Here is a 24,476-nt window from a genome sequence, read left to right as displayed (position 1 = left end):
AAATGAATTGAGCGCTTACTGTGCATGCTTGGCCGGCGCTAAATTCGCAGTGACGTCACTGCAGGGAAAGTAGGACACAGAAGTCTAGTTGTCCAGATCAACGGGGTCTTGACGATGAGACCCCAGCAGTTAGCAAGTTCTGCCCTGACCTATTCATTAAGAATTTCTTGAAATTCTGGTACAATACTTTTTAACCCCTGCTAGGATTTAGAGGTGGAGCCTTTCAATTTTGCTGCTGATTAACATACAGATTCCAAATCCATGGTGATAGTATGTTGTGTGGTCGTAGTTTTATTTTGCTCATTTTAAAGGGGTTGTCTGATGTTTTCAAAAATGTGCCGAACAGTAAATGGAAAATAAATTTAACGAGCGCTCCGTCTTTGTTTACTACACTGCAGTGATAATATACCGGGCACCCATGAAGCTCAAAGGCCAGAGGTTGGGTGCAGTCGTCATGTGGGTTGCTAGCATGTCATTGGTGCAGATGGGTTAATGAGTAATTTTTTTCACATTTATTTCTGTTAGGCAAAATAAAATCTAGACAAACCCCTTTGGCAGTGCCCAGGCTCATAGGTCTGTCGATGAACCACAGACATGCTGAGTTACCGATTTTTGCATCCTCTGTAATAAAGCCCTTGGCTTACTGGACTGGAGAGGTTTTTGACACCTAGACTAATTATGTATACAACACTTGATTTAATTTGCCCTTTTCTTTCTTTTCTAGTTTAAGCCATATGATGCTTCTTACCCATCCCGCACCGTGCAGAGCAGCTTCCAAAAGTGGTTTTTTTCCCCAGTCGTCTCCACGACAGCACCAATTGAGATTGCCGCCTCCTGATAGGACAGGAACACACTGAGAGGTTAAAAGCTCCCCCTTCCCCACTTTCCTCAGTGTCTTCCTGTCCTGCCAGGAGGCAGGATCTCTGAGAGGGGCTGGTGGAGAAGCCAGCCAGGATTACTTAAGGGCGGATCGGAGGGCAGTGGGTCAGCCTGTCCTCCCTTCCAAGCCAGACGACTCCCGGGACGCCACATGGGGTGGTAACCCCCGGGCCAGGTTCCTCCCGCGGCGGCCCATGGGGGGTACAAAGCGGGAGCCTCAGTCCCCCTCGTCCTCCCTGCAGAAGTTACAGCGCGGCGCTCCAGGAAGCCCTTTGACGGCGGGGGGCGGGGCGCCGCGTCACGTGTCCAGCGCGATGACGTCATCGCGTCTGCATCAGGAGCGGAGGGGGCGGGGCTAAGCGCAGGAACGCGAAAATTTAAAAAAACATAGGAACCTGAGAGAAGCCAGAACAGCCAGCACTACAGGTCGCAGGGTGTCTGCAGCATCGGTACAGAAATGAGTGCTCCAGCCCCAGAGACAGCTGAAACCTCAGCCTCAGCGGCCGTAAGTAGCCAGTGCGGCAAAAAATATGTTGTGTATGGAAAAATTGCATATTTACCCGCAAAAATGCTTTGTTTGTCAGGGGGATAAAAAAGACATCCCCCCCCCCCCAGAACAAAACCCAGAAAATGCGTGGAATGCGGGACGAGACTGCCAGCTACGTACCAGAGGCCCCTATGCAAGGCATGCGTAGCTAGGCTAGTCAGAGAGGAATCGGAGGGATTCATGGAGGACGTTAGGAAGCTGGTGAAGGAGGAAGTTAGATCAGCCCTAACGTCACAGCTGGCACCGGCAGCGAAACGCCAGAAAAGGCGTATGTTCCCGACGAGCCTTCCGACTCCGAGAGTTCTATCGGGTCGGAGCAAGAGGAGCAGGCGGCCGAGGAGTCCTCAGATGATGAGGGCCACAAAAGATACTTATTCCATCAAGACGACTTAACGGAATTGATTAAGTCAGTCAGGGCTACACTAAAAATGGAAGAGCCCAGAGAGCCACGTACTTTACAAGACGAGATATTCGGGGGACTAGGGGAGAGGCGCAAGCATACCTTCCCTGTCCACAAGAATATCACCAAAATAATCCAGAAAGAGTGGAGGAAACCAGACGCAGGCTCCTTCTCCGCTAGAGGGGTAAAAAGAAGGTACCCATTCGAGGAGGAAGTTTACGCAAGCTGGGAGGAAGTACCTAAGGTAGACGTCCCGGTGGCCAAAGTAGCCAGGAGGACGACCCTGCCCTTTGAGGACGCCGCACAGTTAAAAGATCCCATGGATCGCAAGGCGGAGGGCCTTCTAAAGAAATCATGGGAGGCAGCGGCAAACATACTTAGGCCAGGGATCGCAGCCACTTGTGTAGCGTGGACTCTGGGGGTATGGCTAGAGCAGCTGGAGCTACACCTAACCAATAAGACGCCGAGGGAACAGATTCTAAATTCCCTTTCAATCCTGCGTATGGCAACAAATTTCCTAGCGGACGCCGCGGCCGAAACTGTCAAACTCTCGGCGACAGCTACAGCCCGCTCTAACTCAGCCAGAAGAGTGCTATGGCTGAAATCGTGGTCAGGCGACCTAGCCTCAAAAAATATGTGCCCTCCCGTTCTACGGCCAGTTTTTGTTCGGACCGGACTTAGACAAGATTCTAGAGAAGGTGGCCGACAAAAAGAAGGGATTCCCGGAAGAAAAGCCACAGAGAGGGAAGACCTTCTTCCGGACCCCAGTGCAACAGCCCGAGGCCTACCGAGGCAAGGGCAAGACAGGCCGCTGGAGTTATCCCAAGGGGGGCAGAGGAAGGAACATCCTCTTTAACCCCCACCAGGGGGAGCCAAAGCAGAGACCCTGACGCCATCCCCGTAGGGGCAAGGCTGGGGAGCTTTGTGGATCAATGGGCCGCGATTTGCGAAGGCCCATGGATCCCAAAGATCTTACAGCAGGGATACCGGATAGAGCTGGTGTCCCTCCCCAGAAGAAAATTCATTATCATGGGAGGCTCCAAACAACAGTTACACCTACTAAGGCAAAGCGTTCGGGACCTGCAACAACTAAACGTAATATCCCCCGTACCGCAAGACGAGAAACCAAGGGTCATTATTCCAGGCTCTTCCTAGTAAGAAAACCCTGCGGGAAGCAGTGGATAATAGTAAACCTGAAGCCTCTGAACACCTGCATCAGATACAGAAATTTCAAGATGGAGTCCATCGCCTTCACCAAAATTATGGCAGAGGTAGCCGCCTACCTGAGGAAGAAGTCGGTCCGAATAGTACCCTACCAGGAGGCTGGAATCTGCACATGTGACGGGGCGGAGCTATGCGATGACGCGTACAAGGGGGCGGAGCCAAAACGCCGATGGTGCCGAGCCGAAGGGAGAAGTTCCATCTGCGCAAGCGCGTCTAAAAAAGCAAGAAGACACCGAAATTAGACGGAGCCATGGAGACGGGGACACCAGCAACGGAGCAGGTAAGTGAATAACTTCTGTATGGCTCATAATTAATGCACGATGTATATTACAAAGTGCATTAATATGGCCATACAGAAGTACTTAACCCCACTTGCTTTCGCGAGACAACCCCTTTAACATTCATTGCCGACTCCTGTAACTACAATTTATGACTCCGCTCTGCATGTTTACACTGATTTTTCATACTTTTTCCTCCTTAATATTTCATACTTGATGTTTACAGGTCTATGAATCTTATCTTGGTAATTATGCATTTGAGTATTTAGTGTTTTAAAAAAGCAATGAGGCGTTATGCTGCAAATTGTTTTTGAGAAAGAAACTTTTAAAATATCACCTGTTTTGGACCATGAACTCAAGTGCTTGAGTTGCCCACTTATGCAAAGTATATTTCATTCATTAGCTTAAACGTTTTAAAGTTCTAATGGCTTTCTCTGCAGTTAGATATCCTTTTTCTATCAAGCCTTGTAAAAGTGAGACATCATAGAGGGGGCTCCTGAATTGGGATGCCCATTATGAGCCTCTCCTTATATGGGCCAAGAATTTGTACGCAGTCACAGGCGCCAAAGCCTGTCAATCAATGCTCATTCAGTGCTGGTTACACATTGCAGACCGACTTTATGGGGACGTACGATCATTAATACAGTGGTTTGTCCCCAAATTATGCTTGATTGCCCATCGATCAGGTCATCTTTTGTGCATTTACATAGACTGATGACCGGGGAAACTAATGTACATGTCTGATAAGTGGCTTCGCGTTATGCCTTGTTTTTTTCCCCAAGACTGCTTTTTCTTGCTTCAAGTTTACTTTGAGCAGTAACATCAAGGAAGACCTAAAGCTCTCTTCACATGTGCATTGCAACTGTTACATTTCTGGTCCAAACTGTTGAACAAAATAGCAAAGCATGCTGCACAGATTTGCCTGGCAAAATGACGGACTCCATGGTGGAAACCTGACGGAATCCTATTGAAATGTGGCCATCCAACACTGTTGATGTCCATGGGCCAGATGGACACATTGACTTTAATTGGATTCCCTTATGCTTCCACCATGGTGTCTGTCATTTTGCTTGGCAAAACTGTGCAGCATGTTAGAAATCTTTTGGAATTAGCTTTTCCTTTTTAAAAATAACATTTTGCATTGACATGAGCATTCAGACACTTTGGTATGACCCTTGCACTTTGATTCTGGGGTCTTCCATTTCTCTTGATCGTGTTTGAGATGTTTCTACACCTTGACCAGAGTCACCTGTGGGAAATTCAGTTGATTGGATGTAATTTAAGACACCCCCTTGTTTACAAAAGGCAGTGTTTCCCAACCTTTTCAGCCATGGGGCACCCCTGGGGAAAAAAAATTACGGCGCGGCACCCCTACCAAAAGGGTGTGTGGCTATGGTGTGGCCAGGGGCATTGCTTAGGGTGTGGCTTATTACAACACATGATTTTTACCTCCATCGTAAAAAATCACACAGGGAAGAGCGTTGGGTGGGTTATTGATATACATTATATTTAAAATTAACATGTTGTGGAATTAAATCTCGCACCTCATGTCAGTGTCCACACAGGTTTTGTGCAGATTGTTTCCACATCATATGGATGATTTTCAAAATCTCATCCACTTTGCTGCTACATCTACTATAGATTCCACAACTAATCCGCTTCGTATAGTAATAGTGTCGCCTCTATGTTGGTGGCCCCAGTAGTAATGGCGACCCGCCCCCCCCCCCCCCTATATTGGTGGCTCCGGTAGTAAAGGCGACCCCAGTAGTAAAGGCGACCCCCCCCCCCCCCCCTTATATTGGTGGCCCCACTAGTAATAGGTGACCTCTATTGCGGTCCTAATAGCGGCCTCCTATTGCGGCCCCAGTGGTATCAGGTGACACCAGTAGTAATAGCGAATCCTATTGCGACCCCAGTAGTTATAGCGACCCTTATTGCAGCCCCAGTAGTAATAGCGACCCCCTATTGCGACCCCAGTAGTAACAGCAACCCTAGTAGTAGTAATAACCCCTATTGCGGCCCCAGTAGTAATAGCCCCCCTCCCCCCAACCCATATACTTACCTCCGCTACTTGTGTACCTTGACTCTACCGGAAGTGGTGGGTGTACACCAGGGTTAGGCTGCTTGACAGCCAGGTGACGCCTCCACTTCCTCATTGGCTGTTTGCAGAGTGGCCAGGCTGATTGACATCAGGGGACGGAGAGCGGCGAAACAACAGGGGAGATTGCACAGCAGCCACTAAAGAGGACATTCAGGCGAGATTGCTGCAGGAGACAGAGAGGGGAGGAGCAACTGGGGAGATGCCACAGCAGCGGCCACAGTTACAGCTGCCGGCCACTAGCAGAGCACAGTGGTCAGAATGGTTAGCACGGCCGGCAGCACATTTAACTCACAGCGCCCTGTCCCTGCTGCCTAACTTAATACTCCCCTGGCGCCGTAGTATCTCCGGTAGCGGCGGGCTCGCTGTCAGATGGGAGGCTCGTGTCTTGCGGAGTCTCCCTGTTGCCGTTCCCCGCAGTTGTCAGCTGCTGTGACACAAGTGCCCTGGCGGCTTACTTTCTCCGGCACCGGCAACCCCGCTCTCACTGTCCTGGTTGGAGAGGGGGGCTTTCTGATTTCTCCGCTGAAGAGCCAGTGGGAGTGTCACCACCGCCCCCGACCTCCCTTCTGCACTACTGCCTTCCTCCCTGTGGCCCCGCCAATGCGAAGCTAGGGGGGTTAAAGGGGTGTTCACTTCCAGTGATGGGATTTCCAGCCTGAGAGCCGCGGCACCCCTGGCAGTCTTTCGCGGCACCTTGGTTGGGAATCGCTGACATAAGGTCTCACAGCTCACAATGCATATCGAAGCCAAAACCAAGGAATTAGGAGAAAAGAAAATACCTTTAGAGCACAGAGACAGGATTGTGTGGAGAAACCGATCTGGAGAAGCTGCAAAAAAACATTTCTGCTACACTGAAGGTGCCTAAGAGCCCAGTGTCCTCCATAATACTTATATGGAAGAACAACCAGGACTCTTCCTAGAGCTGGCTGAACCCCAAACTAAGTGATCAGAGAAGGAGGACATGGGTAAGAGAGGTGACCAAAAACTCAATGGTCACTCAGGTTCTTTGGGATTCCACCAATGTGCAGATAGAAAAAACCACCAGTAGGTCAACCATCACTGCAGAACTCCCCCAATCTGGGCTTCCTAGCAGCGAGGCCAGAAAGAAGCCACTCCTCAATAAGACACATAAAAGCAGTCTACAGTTTTCCAAAAAGTTGGTAAACTGAGGAACAAGATTCTCTGTTCTGAAGAAACCAATGTTGAACTTTTTGTCCTGCGTTCTAAGCATTATGTCTGGAGGAAACCAGGCGCCAATAGTCACCTGCCCAATACCATCCCTGCAGTAAAGCCTGGTGGTGGCTGCATCATACTGTGTGATAGGAAGACCGGTCAGGGTGGATGGAAAGTTGAATGGAGCAAAGTACAGAGATACTCCTAATGAAATCCTGATCTAGGGTACAAGAGACCTCAGACTGTGCAGAAGGTTGAGCTTCCAACAAGATGCTGACCCTAAGCACACAGCCAAGACAATACAGGGGTGGCTTAGGGACAACTTCGTGAATGTCCTTGAATTGCCCAACTAGAGACCTGACTTGAACCCAATTGAACATCTCTGGAGAGACTTAAAAATGGCTGTCCACTGTCCAGGGGGCCCTCTGGCCCCCATCCCACCTGACAGAGCTTAAGAGGATCTGCAGAGAAGAATAGCCGAAAATCCCCAAATCCAGGTGTGCAACCCTTGTGGCATCATACCCAAGAAGACTGGAGGCTGTAACTGCTGCCAAAGGTGCTGCAACTAAATACAGAGTACAGGGTGTGAATACGTATGTCAATACAAAATGTCAGTTTTTTTTTTTTTTTTTAACTTAAAAAAAAATGTACAGAGATTTCTAACATTCTGTATCACTTTGTCATTATGGAGTACTGAGTGCAGAATGATGGGGGGGGGGGGGGGGAGGGGTAAGATGGTGAATTTTTTTATTTTATTTTATTTTTAAATTCGCACAAGACCAAAAAATTAACAATGCAAAAAAAAATTAAATAAAAGATGGAAGGGTCTGAAAACTTTCCAGACCTGCTGTGTGTTATCCGTAAAAATGTCAGGCTGCGTGCTGGACATTCAGTGAGCCCCATTATAGCCAATGAGGTTCGTCTGGGACCGTGTCAGTGGTACAGTTTTGGTAGCCTCCATTTGTATTTGTAGTGAAATTAATTGTACAGCGTTAAAAAACGTGACTAATTTTTCCCAAAACAGTGCCAGTCTCGTTTTATGGGTTGCATCTGGTATTGCAGCTCATCCGTGCAGGTTTTGAAGAGGACAGACTGGCATGTGTGCCCAGTTTCACTGCATCTTTCCTTTTAAATATTTGCTCCACTGAATGGCTTTGATTATATATTTCTGTATTGTTGCCCTGCTTCCAGTTTGTCTCGTGAGTTATTTCAGCGCCCCCAGGGTCTTTCTGTCAGGCAGTCACCTATGCTCTTTTTACATTGCTGTTTCTTTCCTTCTGAATAATATTTTTAATGCATACAGGAAAAATTTGGATAATAAATAGTCCTGAAAGAAGGCAAACGATTTATTTCACAGAACGTGCACACTGGCTGGTAGGAAAAATGGTATGTTAACTCCAGCGCTCAGCCTGAAAATTAGAAATTGCCAAGTGAGAGAGAACAGACAGCTGTAGGTTGCACATGATCTGGGTTTTAATATGCTGCCATTGTTCTTGTCTGTCCCCGTTCTAATGTTTTCCACAAGGCAAATCTGGATAGGAACATGACTTGTGTTGCAATCATAATTGATTTATTCCTCTCCAATCTGTATTAATTGTATAAATCACTAGAAACGCGTTTAAGAAAAACTCTAGAAACTTATTTTCCGTCATTTTGAGTCCAGTCATTCCATATCTGTCTCAGTCTTTAGCCCTTCTTTTTTATGGGTTGTAGTATTGCAGCTGTCCAAGGGACATAGGCTTCAGTGTAATACAACGGTTATCTTGCTATGGGGGGGGCAATATATTTCCCGGTACATCTTTATAGACACTGCCCTCTCTATGTAGAGAGTACTATTCCTCAGTCTCTCCCTGTACATTTATGAAGACAGTGTATTACTACGGTAGATTTCTCAGTCATTTGCTGTAAATCATATAGGAACAGACAGTACTATTTTCTGCTGTCTCTAAGTATATGTAGCCACATATATACGGGGAAACTGCTATCTCTGTTTACATTCTATAGTGTAATAGTGCTGCCTCCTTGCCTTTTCTATCTATGCCTACATAATCTACAAGGAGAAACGGAGATATGTTTCGTAATAACAGACATACTTTTTTCAGGTCTCTTGCTATATATTATACAGGCACAGAAAGTACTGTTTAATGGTCTTCCCCAGTACATTATGATGTAGGCACAGGCATTACTATTTTCAGGTCTCTCCCTTTTATATTACATAGGCAAAGGCAGTACTATTTTCCATCGTACTATGTAAGCACAGATAGTACTACCTCCCTGACTCTCCCTCCACATTATATTGGCAAAGCTAGTACTGCATCTGTCTTAGGCACAGATGCTGAGCTTTCCGATTGTATCTCTCACTGTAAATGATGTAAGTGCACAGAGCATCTCCTCTCTTGGTGTATTCCAGTAATGTTGTAGCCACACTTTCAGTAGAAGCTAGTGGGATAAATACGACTGTTATAACTTATCAGAGAGCCAGAAAGGGGTAGTTGGAGTGAGGCAAAGTTTAGATGGAAGCCATCTATAGTTATGAATAGAACTCATCTGAAATAATAATGGCCATACACAGACAATCAGCCAAACTCTCTGGTTATCCTAACGCGCCCTTAGCTGTAGTTAAAATGAGAAATATGGATAGGGACAGTTAGATTTCAACATGCGTGATACTTTTGTTCACGAGGGAGATTAGCTGCTGTCAGGTGTTTGGCAGCAACTGATTTCCCTTGCCCTGTTGAGAACACATGCGCACTCAGTGGAGCATGCTGGTGTAATAGGGGTTGGAAGAAAACGGCACTGACTAGTGTTTAACCTAACGCTTGTCCAGTTCTGGGCACCCCACTTTAAAAAAGCCATAGACAAACTGGAGGAAGTTCAGAGAAGAGTTACCTAGATGGTGAGCGGTCTGCAAATCATGTCCTATGAGGAACGGTTAAAGGATCTGGGAATGTTTAGCTTACAAACAAGAAGGCTGAGAGGAGACTTAATAGCAGTCTACAAACACCGGAAGGGCTGTGACAGTGCAGAGGGATCAGCCCTATTCTCATGTGCACAAGAAAAGATTAGAAGCAATGGGATGAAACTGAAAGAGAGCAGACACAAATTCAATATGAGAAAAAACTTTCTGACAGGGTGATCCTGGAGTCTAACAGGTTACCACAGGAGGTGGTGAGTTCTCCTTCAATAGTAGTGTTCAAACAAAAGCTGGACAAATATCTGTCTGGGATGATTTAGTGATCCTGCACTGAGCAGGGGGTTGGACCCGATGACCCTCTCAGGTCCCTTCCAACTCTACCATTCTATGATTCTGTGACCTAAGGTGCGTGACCTTAGAAGTGCCCTTTAAAGTTAAATGTTGGACTGAAGCAGAAAACACAACTATTGCCCATCTTTCAGCCACCCACGTTAGCTGCAGTGTTTCACCTTGGCTATCACATGATCCAGGAATGTCTAAGTGGGTCACTCCTGCAGCTGGTCTGTAAGCTTGTGCCATGATCTGGTGGGTCTTGTCAACCTCTGCTCTGGCCCTGAGCTTCTGGCAAACGTGACCTGGATGAGGACATTCATGGATATCCAGCATGACATGGCCCATGTTAGTAGGGTTGGGGTAACTCCACTCCAGGTAATGGTTGTGTATTCTACTTTTACCCAGAGTATCCCTTTTAAGTCTTTCTTCCTGTTCTATCAGTTTTGAATTACGGTGAGGGATTTGAGTTGCTTGTTCTTTTGTGTAGTCTGTGATTTGCTTGAGACTGAAATAACGGGTATTTCCTAAGTGGCCGTGTTGTCATTTGACAGTTAATTGAATATCCGTACATCAAATAGCGAAACAAATCAGCTCTTTAGTCACCGCTGCCCATAACATTCAATTCCCTTTAATCGCTACTAAAGAGCGCGCTACGAAAGAGAAGTCTTTCTTCTCCTTCACTGATTCAGCATGATCTAATTGTAAAGTGATTTTTTTTTACAGATATTTTGCTCCCTTTTCTCCAAAGCGCGATGCTTTTTGTGACAGGTAGAAAGAACAAAGTGCCGTATTACATGCAGCGAAGTGTTTGTTTATGGAAAGTGCAAGAGGTTTTTAGGTTTTTTTTCCCTCTCCTTTTTCTAAAGCAGATGTATTAGTCTGAAATAAAAGAAAATTGTATGTAATCGCTGACAACCTCCTTTAGAAAACCTTGTTCTGTTGTACTCTACTATATTCTGTACTTTTACACAGCATAATTTTATGCCTTTTCTACAAAATGCTTTATTATAGAAGTAGATTGTAAAACAACCAGATTATTGGTTTTCTATAATGCCCACTGCTGCGGTGTGCCCATCGTTTATGGTGTTGAGTGGCTCTATGGGTGGGGCTGCGCTGGGTGATTGGATATTCTGTTGAAAATGGGTTTGTTTTTGTTCAAAAGGGAAGTGACCTGTGATGTAGGTTTCCAAAATTTTGGGGAGAAAATCTCACAAACGAAAGGCCTTTCTACATTTACCAAATTATACGGCTCAAACGTTCATTTAGCCATCAGACTATGGGAAAGAGGCAATGATCAGCCACCAAATAAGTGAACACTCATTCATTGATTTTCAGTAAGCCTACGAATACTTGCTGACCGGCTGTATACTTTCCAATGTGAACACTGAGATGTTATAGCCAGCCTTTTCGAAATGAACAATCCTAGTTAAGAGCATCTGTTCAGATACGGCTATTCTTAGCCGACATGAATAAAAAGTAAACTAGCACTGATCAACTTGCTTGTCAATTTGACTTCTCACAATCGGCCAACATTTTGACCCATATGAATGGACCTTAATAGGTTGTCTATAGTAAGGGTGGCCTTACGTGGGATAACTATAGCCAAGTAATCGCTCGATAGTGACTGTAAGCAGCAGTTCTGTATAACCATGGCTACCAACTGGGTGAAGAGCAGGTTTTCGTTCACTAGTCTTTGTTTCAGCTAACGTAAAAATAGTTGCTGGTGTAAACAGGCAATCGTCTTTTAACAGCTAGCCAAGAATTTTGCAGGGTGGTGTGCTCTTGTTAAGTTTGTGCCTCCTACCAAGCCCTGACTGGCTGACACTTTTTGTTTTAACATTTTGTGCTTCCACTTAATGCTAATTAGTTAATGAAAAGAAAGAAGTCCGCACAAGGGATTCTCTTAGAAACGGTCCCTGCTGGTCTTCGAAAGAACTCACTGCTGCATTCACTGGCTGTTTTTGGTCTTGGAAGAGTCACTGCAGCACTTACTGTTCAGTCGCACGTGAGACTACAACAGCGAGTGTCGCTTGAAGAGCGCACCTTGGGGAGGAGTCAAAAATTGAAACACCCGCCAAAGAACCTTGTAAGAAAAATTTGATTTGTTTACCAAGGAAAAGACCATCTTAATTCTCATGTAGAAAGCATGGGCCCTTGGGAGAAATAGAAATCACACCAGCCTGTTGCGGTATCAAGTGATTTCTAATGTATTCAAAGTTGCATGTGGTTTATATATCATAAATGACATCACAGAAAAAGTATATACCTCTAAAACTAATAAGAATACATGATAGGCTACAACTAGAGATGAGCAAGCATACTCGCTAAGGACAATTGCTCAATCGAGCATTGTCCTTAGCGAGTTCCTGCCCACTCGGGAGAAAAGGTTCGGCTGCTGGCGCGGGTGAGAGGTGAGTTGCGGCGGTGAGCGGGGTGGGGTGGGGTGGGGGAGGGAGAGAGAGATCTCCCCTCCGTTCCACACCGCTCTCCCCTGTCATTCTCCATTCGAGCAATTGTCCTTAGCGAGTATGCTCGCGCATCTCTAGCTACAACTAAAGTGTTTAACATTTTTAACCTTTTAAGATGTAACTATAACATACAATGAAACCATTATTATTTCAGTGGGAAGGAATGCAAGGGAGGGGGTCTAGAGGACTTTCTTATCTCTGTCTTACCCTGTACCACTCACTGGTATATAGAAATGGTTACATTTTACCCCTTCACTACTTATACTAGCGGGATGCTATATCTTCCTAGTCTACAATCTAATAGTAAAAGCAATTAACTGATACATTGATCTACAATTTTCTTAACAAACCTCATGCCCCCTAACTAGTCAACGAGTCATATTTCGGCCTGTGTAAATGCTTCCAGCAATTCTTTCATTAATTGCGTAATTAAGTAAGTGAAAACCAATTGCTCTGTGTAAAAGCGCACAGTTCATAAAACTAAATCCGATGATGATTGTTGCTGTGTAAATCCCCCTTCAGTCTGATGTGCCAAGTTTGGCATTTTAAGACTGCTTAGGCCTCCTTCCCACGAACGGATTTCCGCCGCGTAATACGCGGCGAAAATCCGCTGCGTTGCACGCAGCTATTAGGTTCTATTGAACCTAATAGCTCCATGCTCACGATGCGTAATTCCACCGCGGAATTACGCACCGCGATTTCTCCCGTCCTCACCCGCAGCATGCTCTATTTTCTGCGGGTGAGGACGGGCTGTACGCACTGACGGCTTCCATTGCAGTCAATGGAAGCCGTCCATTCACGCTATCTCCCGCTGTAACCAGCGGGAGATAGCGTGAAAAAACGCTTTCCCGCCCACCGCCGAGCGTCATATGACGCCAAATGACGCGGTCCGGCCGCGTCACGTGACACGGCTGGTGACGCGAGAGCGGTGGGCGGTGACGAGCGGTGACGAGCGGTGACGCGGCGGTGGTGGGCGGGGAAGCGATTTCACGCTATCTCCCGCAGGTAAGTATAGGGGCTCTGGGGGGCGCCGTGACGGGCTTCACAGCGGAATATTACGCTGCGGAGCCCGTCACGCTCGTGGGAAGGAGGCCTTAGTCTCTGTTTGCATTATCTATTAGACAGTATTAGTAGATCTTCCCCACTGTTGTCTGAACAAACATTAATTTCACTGTCCCAGTAAACTACCAGCAAAGTAGCACAAGATGAAGAGTTTGAAATGTATTATCCAAGAAAATAACCTTGTCCCCATACCCTATAATGTCGTAAAGGGATGCCTCCGAAGTCTCCCTCCCAGGACCATTTGGGCCCTTTTATATAAGAAGACCTGTCGTGTGCAGATGCCCAACAGGTCGTCCCAGCGAATCGTTCCTATGCTTTTTACACAGGAACGATCATCGCTGAGTGAATGGAGGCGGAGTGGGCTGAGGGGATCGTTCCGGCTCGCCTGCTTCCATTCACAGTAAACAGGCAGTCATTCATAAGTGATACTGCCTCTTTACACAGCCGATCTGTAGTTCAGTTTTATGCATGCAGAAACTGAAGAACAAACGAGAAGCGAACTAATTTTTGTTTGTTACTCAGTCGGCGCATGAATTATACTGATTGATCGTTCAGTTTCCAGCTGGATGTGAGAATCTTGAAGAAGGATTTCAGGTAAAATACATACTAGTGATGACTAGATGTCTTTCTGGAGCGGAAGAATATTACAGGATATAAATCTTAGGTTAACTTTTAATCCGGGTATACAGGGAGGTAGGAACTATTAGGGGTTGATCCATGGATTAGTCTGATTGCCATTAGGGAGTCTGGAAGGAGTTTTTCCCCCAAAGGGGCTAATTGGCTTCTGCTCTTGGGGTTTTTTGCCTTCCTCTGAATCCACAACACAGGAGGATAAACAGGCTGGACTAAATGGACTTTGTCTTCATTCGGCCTTACAAACTATGTTACTATGTTACCTATCCTTTAACATAGGTAATTAACAGTTGGTCTGCTGGTGTCCTTCACTCAGGACTCCGACCGATCAGCTGATTTTGTGCCTGCTGACAGCGCCACAAATACACAGGGTCAGAGTGGAAGTCTCTGCTCTGACCTCCCGTGTAGCGACCGGCGCTTGTAACTGCAAGTGCAGCTCTCATTGAAATAAATGGAAGCCATGTCTGCAGTTACATGAGCGAGCTACTGCAGAGGTCGAAGCAGAGAGTAGTCGGAGCAGAAGCTCTGTAGTCGGAGCAGAAGCAGTGTGTTTTTGTAGAACTGTAAGCTGGCACATAATCGGCTGATTGGTTGCGGTCACGAGCAACAGACCCCAGACGATCAACTGTTCATCACCTATTCTGAGGATAGGTCATCAATAGTATGTATTCTCCCTGGAAAACCCCTTTTAATGATTTATCGTCCCATGTTTAAGGGTCCTTTGTATGAGTGGGTACGGAGATCTTCTGAGTGCTCTGTTATTGGCTGATCATTGTAGGGTATTATATGTCACCCATTGAAACGTTTCAAAGCACCCTCTTTGTGATGACAGCCCTATGTAGTGGCTGTGACTAATGGTGGGTCCAAACTGGATGTGCTAATGGACACATGGGAGGGGGGGCATTGTGACTGTTTACTATTTAAAGTGAATCTGTTGGCTCAAACATGTCCAAACTGCAGGCATTATGTTATAGAGTAGGAGAAACTGAGCAGATTGATATACTGAGTCTTCCCCATAAAACTATATATCTCATACTTTATTCATTTGTAGCTCTGAGCAGAACAGTCTATGGGTGGTCCTGATATTTATTTACCCTTTGTATGTACAGTCATTCACTGATGGCTCCGCCCATTAGCTCAGAATGAGGTGCGGTATAAATGAATAAAATATGTTTACTGCATCTTTTCCCACAAAACTGTGTGAGATATATCAATCTGCAGTTTGGATACCAAGTTCGACTTATATATGCTGTATGATAAACGCTGTAGGGAGAAAAAAGCAGAATTGATGATTTTTTTTTCTTTTCTCCCAACTCTACTAAAAATAGTACCAATAAAAACTACAGCTCACTACACAAAAAAAACAGGCTGTTATAGGTCCAAAATAGGCCGTGTCACTAAGGGACTAAAGTCGCTGAGTTTCTCAGTGCAAGGCATATCCCTTGCAGGGCTTGTGGAGATTGCATGGCATTGTGCTTGCTTCCATTCTCCCCTTTACAATGGGTGTGACTGAATCCTAGAATGGTAAAGTTCGAAGGGACCTCTAGGGTTATCGGGTCCAACCCCCTGCTCATTGCAGGATTTACTAAATATTCACTGAACATAACCTGTGGACCATCAATAGACCCTCCTATATACAGCTCCATTATAATATAGAAGCTTGACAATATTTGCTGCTAGTTTTAGATTTTCCGCATTAAATTTTATTTATTTTTTTCTACCACCTTCTATTTCGGCAGCTCCAGACAAGCAAGGTTGTGACTCGCACATACGTTTCCCCGTGCCTCCAAGCACCAAGCACTGGATCGCTCTTCTACAGCGAGGAAACTGTACGTTTAAAGAAAAAATCCTTAGAGCTGCATCCCATAACGCCACCGCTGTGGTCATCTATAACAACAATTCAAATGAAGACACCGTGACCATGACTCATCCAGGTAAGATATAATGTCGTGAGGGGTTAGAACTGTACGGATTTATTGATGGGATTGTGCCAAGATGACATTCCTTGTTCATAAGTTGTATTGGGGCAACTTCTGCCATCCTATAGCAAGTACATTTCTGCTGCAGTAGAAATGTTTGCTGGCCTCTACTTTCCCTAACAAAATCGGCTGATTGTTTAGGGTTCCGAGAGCCAGACCCAGGGGGATCAGCTATTTACATAGTATGTTAGGCTGAAGGGAGACTATGTCCATCCAGTTAAGCCTGTTTCCACCCCCCCACCCACCCCTTGTTGATCCAGAGGAAGAAAAAAAACAATGAGACAAGGCCAGTTGACCCTCTTGGGGGCAGTCAGAATAATCCCTGGATCAACGTTTGATAGTTCCTACCTGACTCAGACGCGGATCAACAACCCCGCTGGTTATTAGATGTCTATATCCTGTAATATTACAGTGTTCAAGATGGGTATCTTAACCCTTTCCAATCCAATTTGTATCCTGGTTTTCCTAGGGGGCTTATTCTTTTTCTGCCGTTATACAACGAAGCAATATGCTGGCTAAAGCCAGTACTGCATGAGGTGACACGCTGGATAGGCTCCGACAGCAGAGAGGCTGGCAATATACAGTAAGAGAACCCCAACGGACGTCTTCAAACATCGGAGCTGTACAGCCCTAAATCATAATGTCTTAAGACATCAGGCAGGGCTTGTGGAGATTGCATGACATTGTGCTTGCTTCCATTCTCCCCTTTACAATGGGTGTGACTGAATCCTAGAATGGTAAAGTTCGAAGGGACCTCTAGGGTTATCCAATGGATAGCAGTGATCATTTAACGTACAAAAAAGTGTAAAAAAGTAATTAAAAAAAAAAGGGTAAAAATGTAAAAAAAAAAGAGGTTAAAACGCTTACATTTCATCTCCCCTCACGGACCATATCCGTGAGGGAGGATGAAATTACGTACCTAAGGCCCCCGGATTTATCCGCGGACCTTACCACAGCTTCTGCGCACGCGGCCGTCACCAAAGCGGCAGACACATGCGCAAAAGCCGTGAATTGCCAGGATAACTTAAAATCTCCCTGCTCTTGGCTACAAAACTTAGCCTGGAGATTTTACGGGGGGCCGCGGTGAGCGGTTCCTGATCACGTGTTCGCCGTTATCCATTGGATAACGGCGGTCACGTAAAAGTTAGTTTCATCTCCCCTCACCGATGCGATTGGTGAGAGGAGATGAAACTTTTTACCAGAGGCCTCTGTATTTGCACCCCGGCGCGATCTTCCTCCGTGAACTTTCCCGGATTCTGCACATGCGACCGCCGGCAAAATGCCGGACACATGCGCAGGAGTCAGGGAGCCCAGGAAAATTAAAATCTCCTTACTCCCAGCGACCAATGGTCGCCGAGAACCTGGAGCAGTGACGGGTGGCCTCGTTGAGCGGTCCCCGGTCACGTGATAAAAAGGTAGCGATCTAACATAGGTCGCTCTCACATGATCGGTATGAATTACGGATTCCGCATGCGTCTCATCCGCGGTAATACGCAGATCAATCGCATTGGATTACACAATTCCGCTCACATTAGTGGGTTGGAATTGAGTAATCCACTCGCAGAAAAGAGAACGCAGCAGGTTCTATTTTACCGCGGATATCCGCAACATAGAGCCCATTGTATACGGGCTGCGGGTACCTGTGTCATCGCTAAGCGACGGTGCGGGAAATACAAACAACAAAAAAAAATACTGCGCATGACCGCCTGTGTGAATAGGCAGTTATGCGCAGTACATTACGCGGCTGTACGCAGGGTCACGGCCGGCTCACAGCCCGTTTATTTTTAGGAAGTCAATTTTTTTTCCCATATAAGTGGGCAATGGGGCTGGAATTTATTCAGTTGTACCCTGAAATCCAGCGGGCATTTCCTCCATTATGGGCCTAGCCATGTGACTTGTAAGTAGTTTACGGCCACAATGGGTATGTTTCTGAACATGGGACAAACGGGGGAATCCATTTTGGGGTGAACGTCTTCATTCCTATGTGTGCTGTATAAAAAAAAAACTGTTTTTAAATTGACAAAATTGCCAAAAAAATGAAAATCGTAATTTTTTTCCTTCTGCTTTGCTTAGATTCAGTCAAATACTGTGAGGTCAAAATACGCAGTACACCACTAGATGAATTTCTTAAGGGGTCTAGTTTTCAAATGGGGTCATTTGTGGGGGTTCTTTTTCGTTTTGGCCGCTCAATGTCTCTACAAGTGGGCAAGGGGGCCTGGAATTTATTCAGTTGTACCCTGAAATCCAACGGGTGCTCCTTCCATTATAGGCCTAGCCATGTTTCCTTTAAGTAGATTAGGGCCACATTGGGTATATTTCTGAACACGGGACAAACGGGGGTATCCATTTTGGGGTGAACGTCTTCATTCCTATGTACACTGTACAAAAAAAAACTTTTTAAATTGACAAAATTGTCAAAAAAATGAAAATCGTAATTTTTTCCTTCTGCTTGGCTTAGATTCATTCAAAAACTGTGAAGTCAAAAAAGTCATCGTACCCCTAGATAGATTCGTTAAGGGGTCTGCTTTTCAAAATGGGGTCACTTGTGGGGGTTCTCCATCGTTTTGGTCACTCACTGGCTCTACAAGTGTGCAATAGGGCCTAAATCTCCTTCAAGCAACATTTCTGTTCCGAAAGCCACCGGTTGCTCCTTTCATTTTGGGCCCCATTGTGCATACAGACGTAACACTAGGGCCACAGTGGGTATGTTTCTGAGCACGGGACAAACAGGGGTATCTATTCTGGGGTGCAAATCCTAATTTTCATGTGTACTATAGAAAAAAGTCCTGTCTTTAAAATGACATATTTGCAAAAATATGAAATTTTAGTTTTTCTCTTCTAAATTGCATTGACTCCTGAAAAAAAACTGTAGGGTTAAAATACTCATGACACCCCTCAGTGAATACGTTAAGGGGTGTAGTTTTTAAAATGGGGTCACTTGTGGGGGTATCTATCATTTTGACTCCTATGAGCCTTTGGAATCTTGGCTTGATGTAGGAAAGCAAAGTGTTCCCCAAAATGCTGAAAAGTAATGTTAAATTTGTACGTCTCCTAAATGGTTAAAAAAACACGAAAGTTTTTCCAATGTGCGCCCAAAATAAAGTAAACGGATGGAAATATTTATCTTCGCAAAAATTTCTATATTATGTTTGCACATATTTGAGATATTGAAGTTGGAAATGTGAAAAAATTACGATTTTTTTCACTTTTGCAAATTTTGGCGCTTTTAATAAATAAACACAAATTCTATCGGTCTTTTTTTCCCGCCTAAATGAAGTACAAGATGTGGCGAAAAAACAATGTCAGAATCGCTTGGATATGCAAAACCTTTCTGGTGTTTTGCCATGTTAAAGTGACACATGTCAGATTTGCAAAATTTGGCCTGGTCATTAAGGCGCAAACAGGCTTGGTCACTAAGGGGTTAACAATCTTCAGATGTCTTATGTCGGCAACTAGTTGGTGGCTGTTCACATGTGAATTCCTACTTGCAGCACCGAATCTTTCCAGGCAGAGGATATTTCTGTACAGAATGACCGTTCCTCACGGCCTGCAGGACAATTACAATTAGAGGAATACTCTAGGTAGAACGGACCCACCCTGTTATATGTACGGTAGCACAAGCCTGAGGTGGTGGGGCATGGCAGATTTGTCTGGAGTGTTGCTTTGATTATCTGATTTGTTCTTCAGAGACACCCAGTGTTTGCATTAGAAGGTGGCACAATAGGGTTGGGGCTCCTTGGATCCACCACTGCCTTGCGGGTTTTCATTATTGTGGATAATATTGGTTGCAAGGCACCAGTAATGGCGGTCTGCTTTTGCTTTGGAAAGGCTGTCATATTAGTAAATGTGTATGGATGTTCTCTTAAACGAGCCACATGAGCTACCATCCCATCGCCATCTCCTTCACCTGGCAATCTCATCTATATTGCGTAGTGTCTCATCCTTAGATGAACGCTCAAATAGGTTTGTAATATTACTGGGGGCGGGGAAATATTACTGAAGGAGGTCATGCAGAGCCATTATTATTGAGGGGGGGGGGGGTATTATTACTGAAGCAGTCATGCAAAACCACTATTACTTGGGGGGAGGGGGGGCGCGGATTAGTGCTATTACTACTGAAGGAGGTGATGCGTTATTACTGAAGGGGCCGTGCAGAAGCATTATTACTGGGGGGGGGGGCATTATTACTGAGGGGGGGCATTATTACTGCAGGGGTCATGCAGAGCCATTTTTAATGAAGGGGCCATGCAGAGCCATTATTACTGAGGGGCGGGAGCATTATTACTGAAGGGGTCATGCACAGCTAATAATACTGAGGGGGGGGGCATGATTACTGAAGGGGTCATGCAGAGCTATTACTGAATGGGCGCATTATTACTGAAGGGGTCATGCAGAGCCATTATTACTGAAGAGTCATGCAAAAGCATTATTATTGAGGGAGGGGGGCATTATTACTGTAGGGGTCATGCAAAAGCATTATTACTGAGGGGAAGGCATTATTACTGAGGGGGTCATGCAGAGCCAATATCACTGAGTGGGGTGGCATTATTACTGAAGGGGTCATGCAGAGCCATTATTACTGAGGGGATTGGCATTATTACTGAAGGGTCATGCAGAAGCATTATTACTGAGGGGGGGGGGGGTATTATTACTGAAGGGGTCATGCAGAGCCATTATTACTAAAGGGGGTCATGTAGAGCCATTATTACTGAGGGATGGGGGGGCATTATTACTGAAGGGTATCATAGACTGGTAGAGTTGGAAGGGACCTCCAGGGTCATCGGGTCCAAACCTCTGCTCAGTGCAGGATTTACTAAATCATCCCAGGCATGTGTATGCAGTGCAATTCTGTCTTTCAAGATTTTGCATTGTTGCAGTGTAAAGCAATACCTATATAGCTCTGCAAAGAACAGAGGCAAGATCTAATGCTCCATTAAGATGGCATGTAGTCCATAAGGGTTTATATCTGTGACCTAAATGGGTAGAATTGTGCAACAAGTGGATTACGCCTGACGAAAAGATAAAACATTAGTTGTTCAGTAGTATCCTAACCTAAAAGGGGAGAGGAGAAAGGAAAAAAAATATTAAAAAAGGGAGACTGGATGAAAGAGGAGTAAAACAGCCAGGGAAGGTGAGCGGAGATCAGGAGGTAGTAGTAGAGATGAGGGGGAAAGGGTGATGCAAGAGGTGTGTGTGTGTGGGTGGGGGTGGGTGTGGTGGGGGGGAGATACAGTAGGTGGAGAGTTGCGCCACACAGCACAGACTTTATCAAACTTTTTAAGGCATTAACAACATTCATATACCACTTCGAGAAAAGGGAGAGTAGATTAAATAAGGTAAATCTCCTTGGATCTGGTAGAGGGGGGTGAGAGCCATCTAATGTAGTACCTTATGGATCCTAAAGAGAGACTCTTCACGAGGATCATTTGATAATGGGTTGTCCTGGTCCACAAGCCCAAAAAGACAAAGTAGAGGAGTTGTGAGTAAAGGAAGCTCAAGCAATGCTGATAGATTTTTGACCTGGCTCCAAAAATTAGCTGTTTGTGGACAAACCCCAAATAGGATGGAAGACGTCCGCTTACTCAGCACTGCATCTATGGCCAGCAGGGAAGGGAGAGATAAATGCTGCTTTATATATGGCAAAGTTAGGTTATTGATAGCATTAGGGGAGACCGGTAAGTGGGAGGCCAACATAGACTCCCAATCCCCCTTAGTCATATCTGGGATACATGAAGGCTATTTAGCCTGGGCTGGAGGAGGATGTTGGGAGTGAAACTCAGAGCCGAGTAATTGGTAGATACCAGAAACGGAAGAAGCAGGAGAAGAGGAAATAAGACAAGATTAAGGAGCAGTTAGGGAATACCTGGACAGGATAAGTGGAAAACTGAGCTTGAAAAGCATGGTGAAGTTGGATGACTTTGTAGAAAGCTTGCGTCAAGTCAGGAGCATCTTGCATCCATTCACAAGTTCTCCACCTCTTCCCATCCCAGAGTTAGGTGAGATCTAGAATATTATGCCAGTACTCCCACCCCAGCATCGGGGTAATCTCCTACAGCAGGGGTTTCTGCCATATGAAGGGGCCAGATAGGCAAATTATTTAGTGTGCAGCTACATCTCCCTAAGTGATGTAGGGAATGATCAGACCCTTGTCTTATGAGGTTTGTATCAGGGCTTCATACTCAATAAGTTGAATAGCTACCTGTAAAAAGGGATCTGAATCATTGAGAGAGATAAGGTGACCGGCATAAAGCACTAATTTGGACTCAATAGCCTTACAAGTTAAGCTACGAACCAGAGATGAGGAACAGAGTTGGATAGCAAGGAAAAAAGAGAGTCGGTGTTGATCATTTAGCAAATGCTTCGCTTCTGAGGTAGCAAACAAAAGCCCAGCCCATTTTAAAAAATTGGGTCCGAAACCAAATGCCTACATTGCTGCCCACAAGAAAGGCCACTTAAGGGAATCAAAAGCCTTGACCATGTCAAGCGAAGCAAAGGCTTGATCCCCAAACTCCTCATGGGGGACAAAATTATGAATAAGGATCTTGTGAAGAATAATCTAATAGAGTCGCATTGCCAGCACTGGTATTAGTGTACCATGTCTCCACCGGAAGAATGGATGGAGACATGGGTTGGCCGGCTTCAGTTGCAGGGACCGCATGTTCCCTTACCTTGCCTTTTTATAAGAGAAATCATCAGCCCAGAAGGAAGTCAGGATACAGTTTAGGATGTACAGTGACTGGAGCTCCACTAACACACATCTCACTTGGACACCATGTGGAACCATTATTACTGGGGGTAAGGACTGGGGCATACAGAGCCATTGTTAATGAGGTGGGGGGTATACAAGGCCATTATTACTGGGAGACATACAGAGCCATTGTTAATGAAGTGTTATTGTATCTTGTCACCACCAGGAAGCTAGGAGTTTGACAGCTAAGTAGGGTAGGAATGCGCCACAAGGTCTTCAAAACTCCGATGTAGCTTTACAAGTACCCGATCCACGTATTAACAGGAGAGCTGCAGGACATTAAAAAGGGTTTCCCTCAAGGAGGGTGACCCACACAAAGAAATATATAACACAGTGATGTTAGAAAATATGTCTCTGCGCTGCGTGGTACTTGAGTTATATGTGTGGGTACTCTTTTTATCTTTAGCGGTAAGCATAAAGGCGAGTAGCGGTATAAGAAGAAAAGACACTTACTGGGAAGGAGGGGTGTGTGTGAGGTACAGAAGCCCACAATATGGCGCTACCCACGGATGTAATGAGCTTTCATTTTCAGTTTTATTATAAAAGTGAGTATGCTATGTATATATCTTTTATACTTCATTGGCTTGAGAAAGGTGTCACTTAGACACCGAAACGCGCTGTCTATCACGTTTTCCACAATCGTTGGATTATGAAATAAACCTTGGATTTTACCCAGTACACCGGTGTGTACCTTCGTCAGTGATTTGGAGTCAGCACTTCAAGGAGGGGGCTTCTGTACCTCACACACACCCCTCCTTCCCAGTAAGTGTCTTTTCTTCTTATACCGCTACTCGCCTTTATGCTTACCGCTAAAGATAAAGAGTACCCACACATATAACTCAAGTACCACGCAGCGCGGAGACATATTTTCTAACATCACTGTTATATATTTCTTAAGAGTTTGACAGGGCTTGGATAGAGGAACACCCTTGTCACACCCCTAGCGAATGCAGTAAGGTCTTAGCAGCATCTGTACTGCTTTTTCCCTGCCCTGGAGGCTTAGGGTTAGGGATTAGTTTTCTAGTTAGGATTACATTATTAGTAGAGTTGAGCGAACGTACTCTGCTGAGATTGATGCTCGTTCGAGTATTGGCATACTTGATGGTGCTCGTTACTCGAACAAGCATTATGCCGTGTTCGACCCCGCCCAGTTTTTGGCTCCTCTCCGCTGTGACATGCTTGTTTTGGCCGCTCCCTACCGTGACGCAGTGCGTGTGTCCACGGCAACTTGGCTGGCTGGCGAGAGAGAGAGATGAACCCCCCCCCCCCCCATTCCCCCCCCCAAAAAAAGCTCAGGACCCGGCGGCCCACATACAAAAATGCTTGAGTCTCCCATTGTAGTCAATGGGGTTCATTACTCGAGTAGAGCTCTCGAATTTTACGAAAAGCTCGACTCGAATAACCTGAGCATTTGGGTGCTCGCTCATCTCTAATTATTAGCTGTAAATGCGGAAGCTTGGCGCGGTCCTTCTCCGGTGTCAGGACGGCACTTGCAAGATTCAACAGGCTGCTCATAGTAGACTCGTCGGTGTCCTTTGGCGCCTCTGCCGCCGCTCCTAGCCTCGACACTGTATTGCTGCCGTCGCAGAACGACAGTGGCCGGTGTCCTCCGGCGGCTCTGGCTGCGCTGCGGCTCCCTGCGTCTCTGCTGTCCTCTTGCCCTGTATGAATTTAGAAATGCCCCCCTCCTTCCAGCCAATCAGATGCTGGAGGCGTTACTAAATGGTTTGACAGCTG

The 24,476-nt window shown here is 45.6% G+C and overlaps 1 protein-coding gene across 3 annotated transcripts in view; it reads left to right on the top strand.

Moving 5' to 3' along the window:
- The window catches only part of RNF130 (ring finger protein 130), a 516,622-nt gene that overhangs the window by 91,306 nt on the left and 400,840 nt on the right, over nucleotides 1–24,476 (top strand). For all 3 annotated transcript variants that reach the window (XM_066591020.1, XM_066591021.1, XM_066591019.1), the window contains exon 2: nucleotides 15,752–15,946. In XM_066591020.1, the coding sequence (XP_066447117.1) occupies nucleotides 15,752–15,946 (195 nt within the window). The remainder of the gene's footprint in view (nucleotides 1–15,751; nucleotides 15,947–24,476) is intronic.

This window comes from Eleutherodactylus coqui, chromosome 2 (assembly GCF_035609145.1).
Source record: "Eleutherodactylus coqui strain aEleCoq1 chromosome 2, aEleCoq1.hap1, whole genome shotgun sequence".
NCBI classification, from domain to species: Eukaryota; Metazoa; Chordata; class Amphibia; order Anura; family Eleutherodactylidae; genus Eleutherodactylus; species Eleutherodactylus coqui.
The sequence above is the reverse complement of the archived record's forward strand: the minus strand, read 5'-3'. Positions and strand labels throughout refer to the sequence as shown.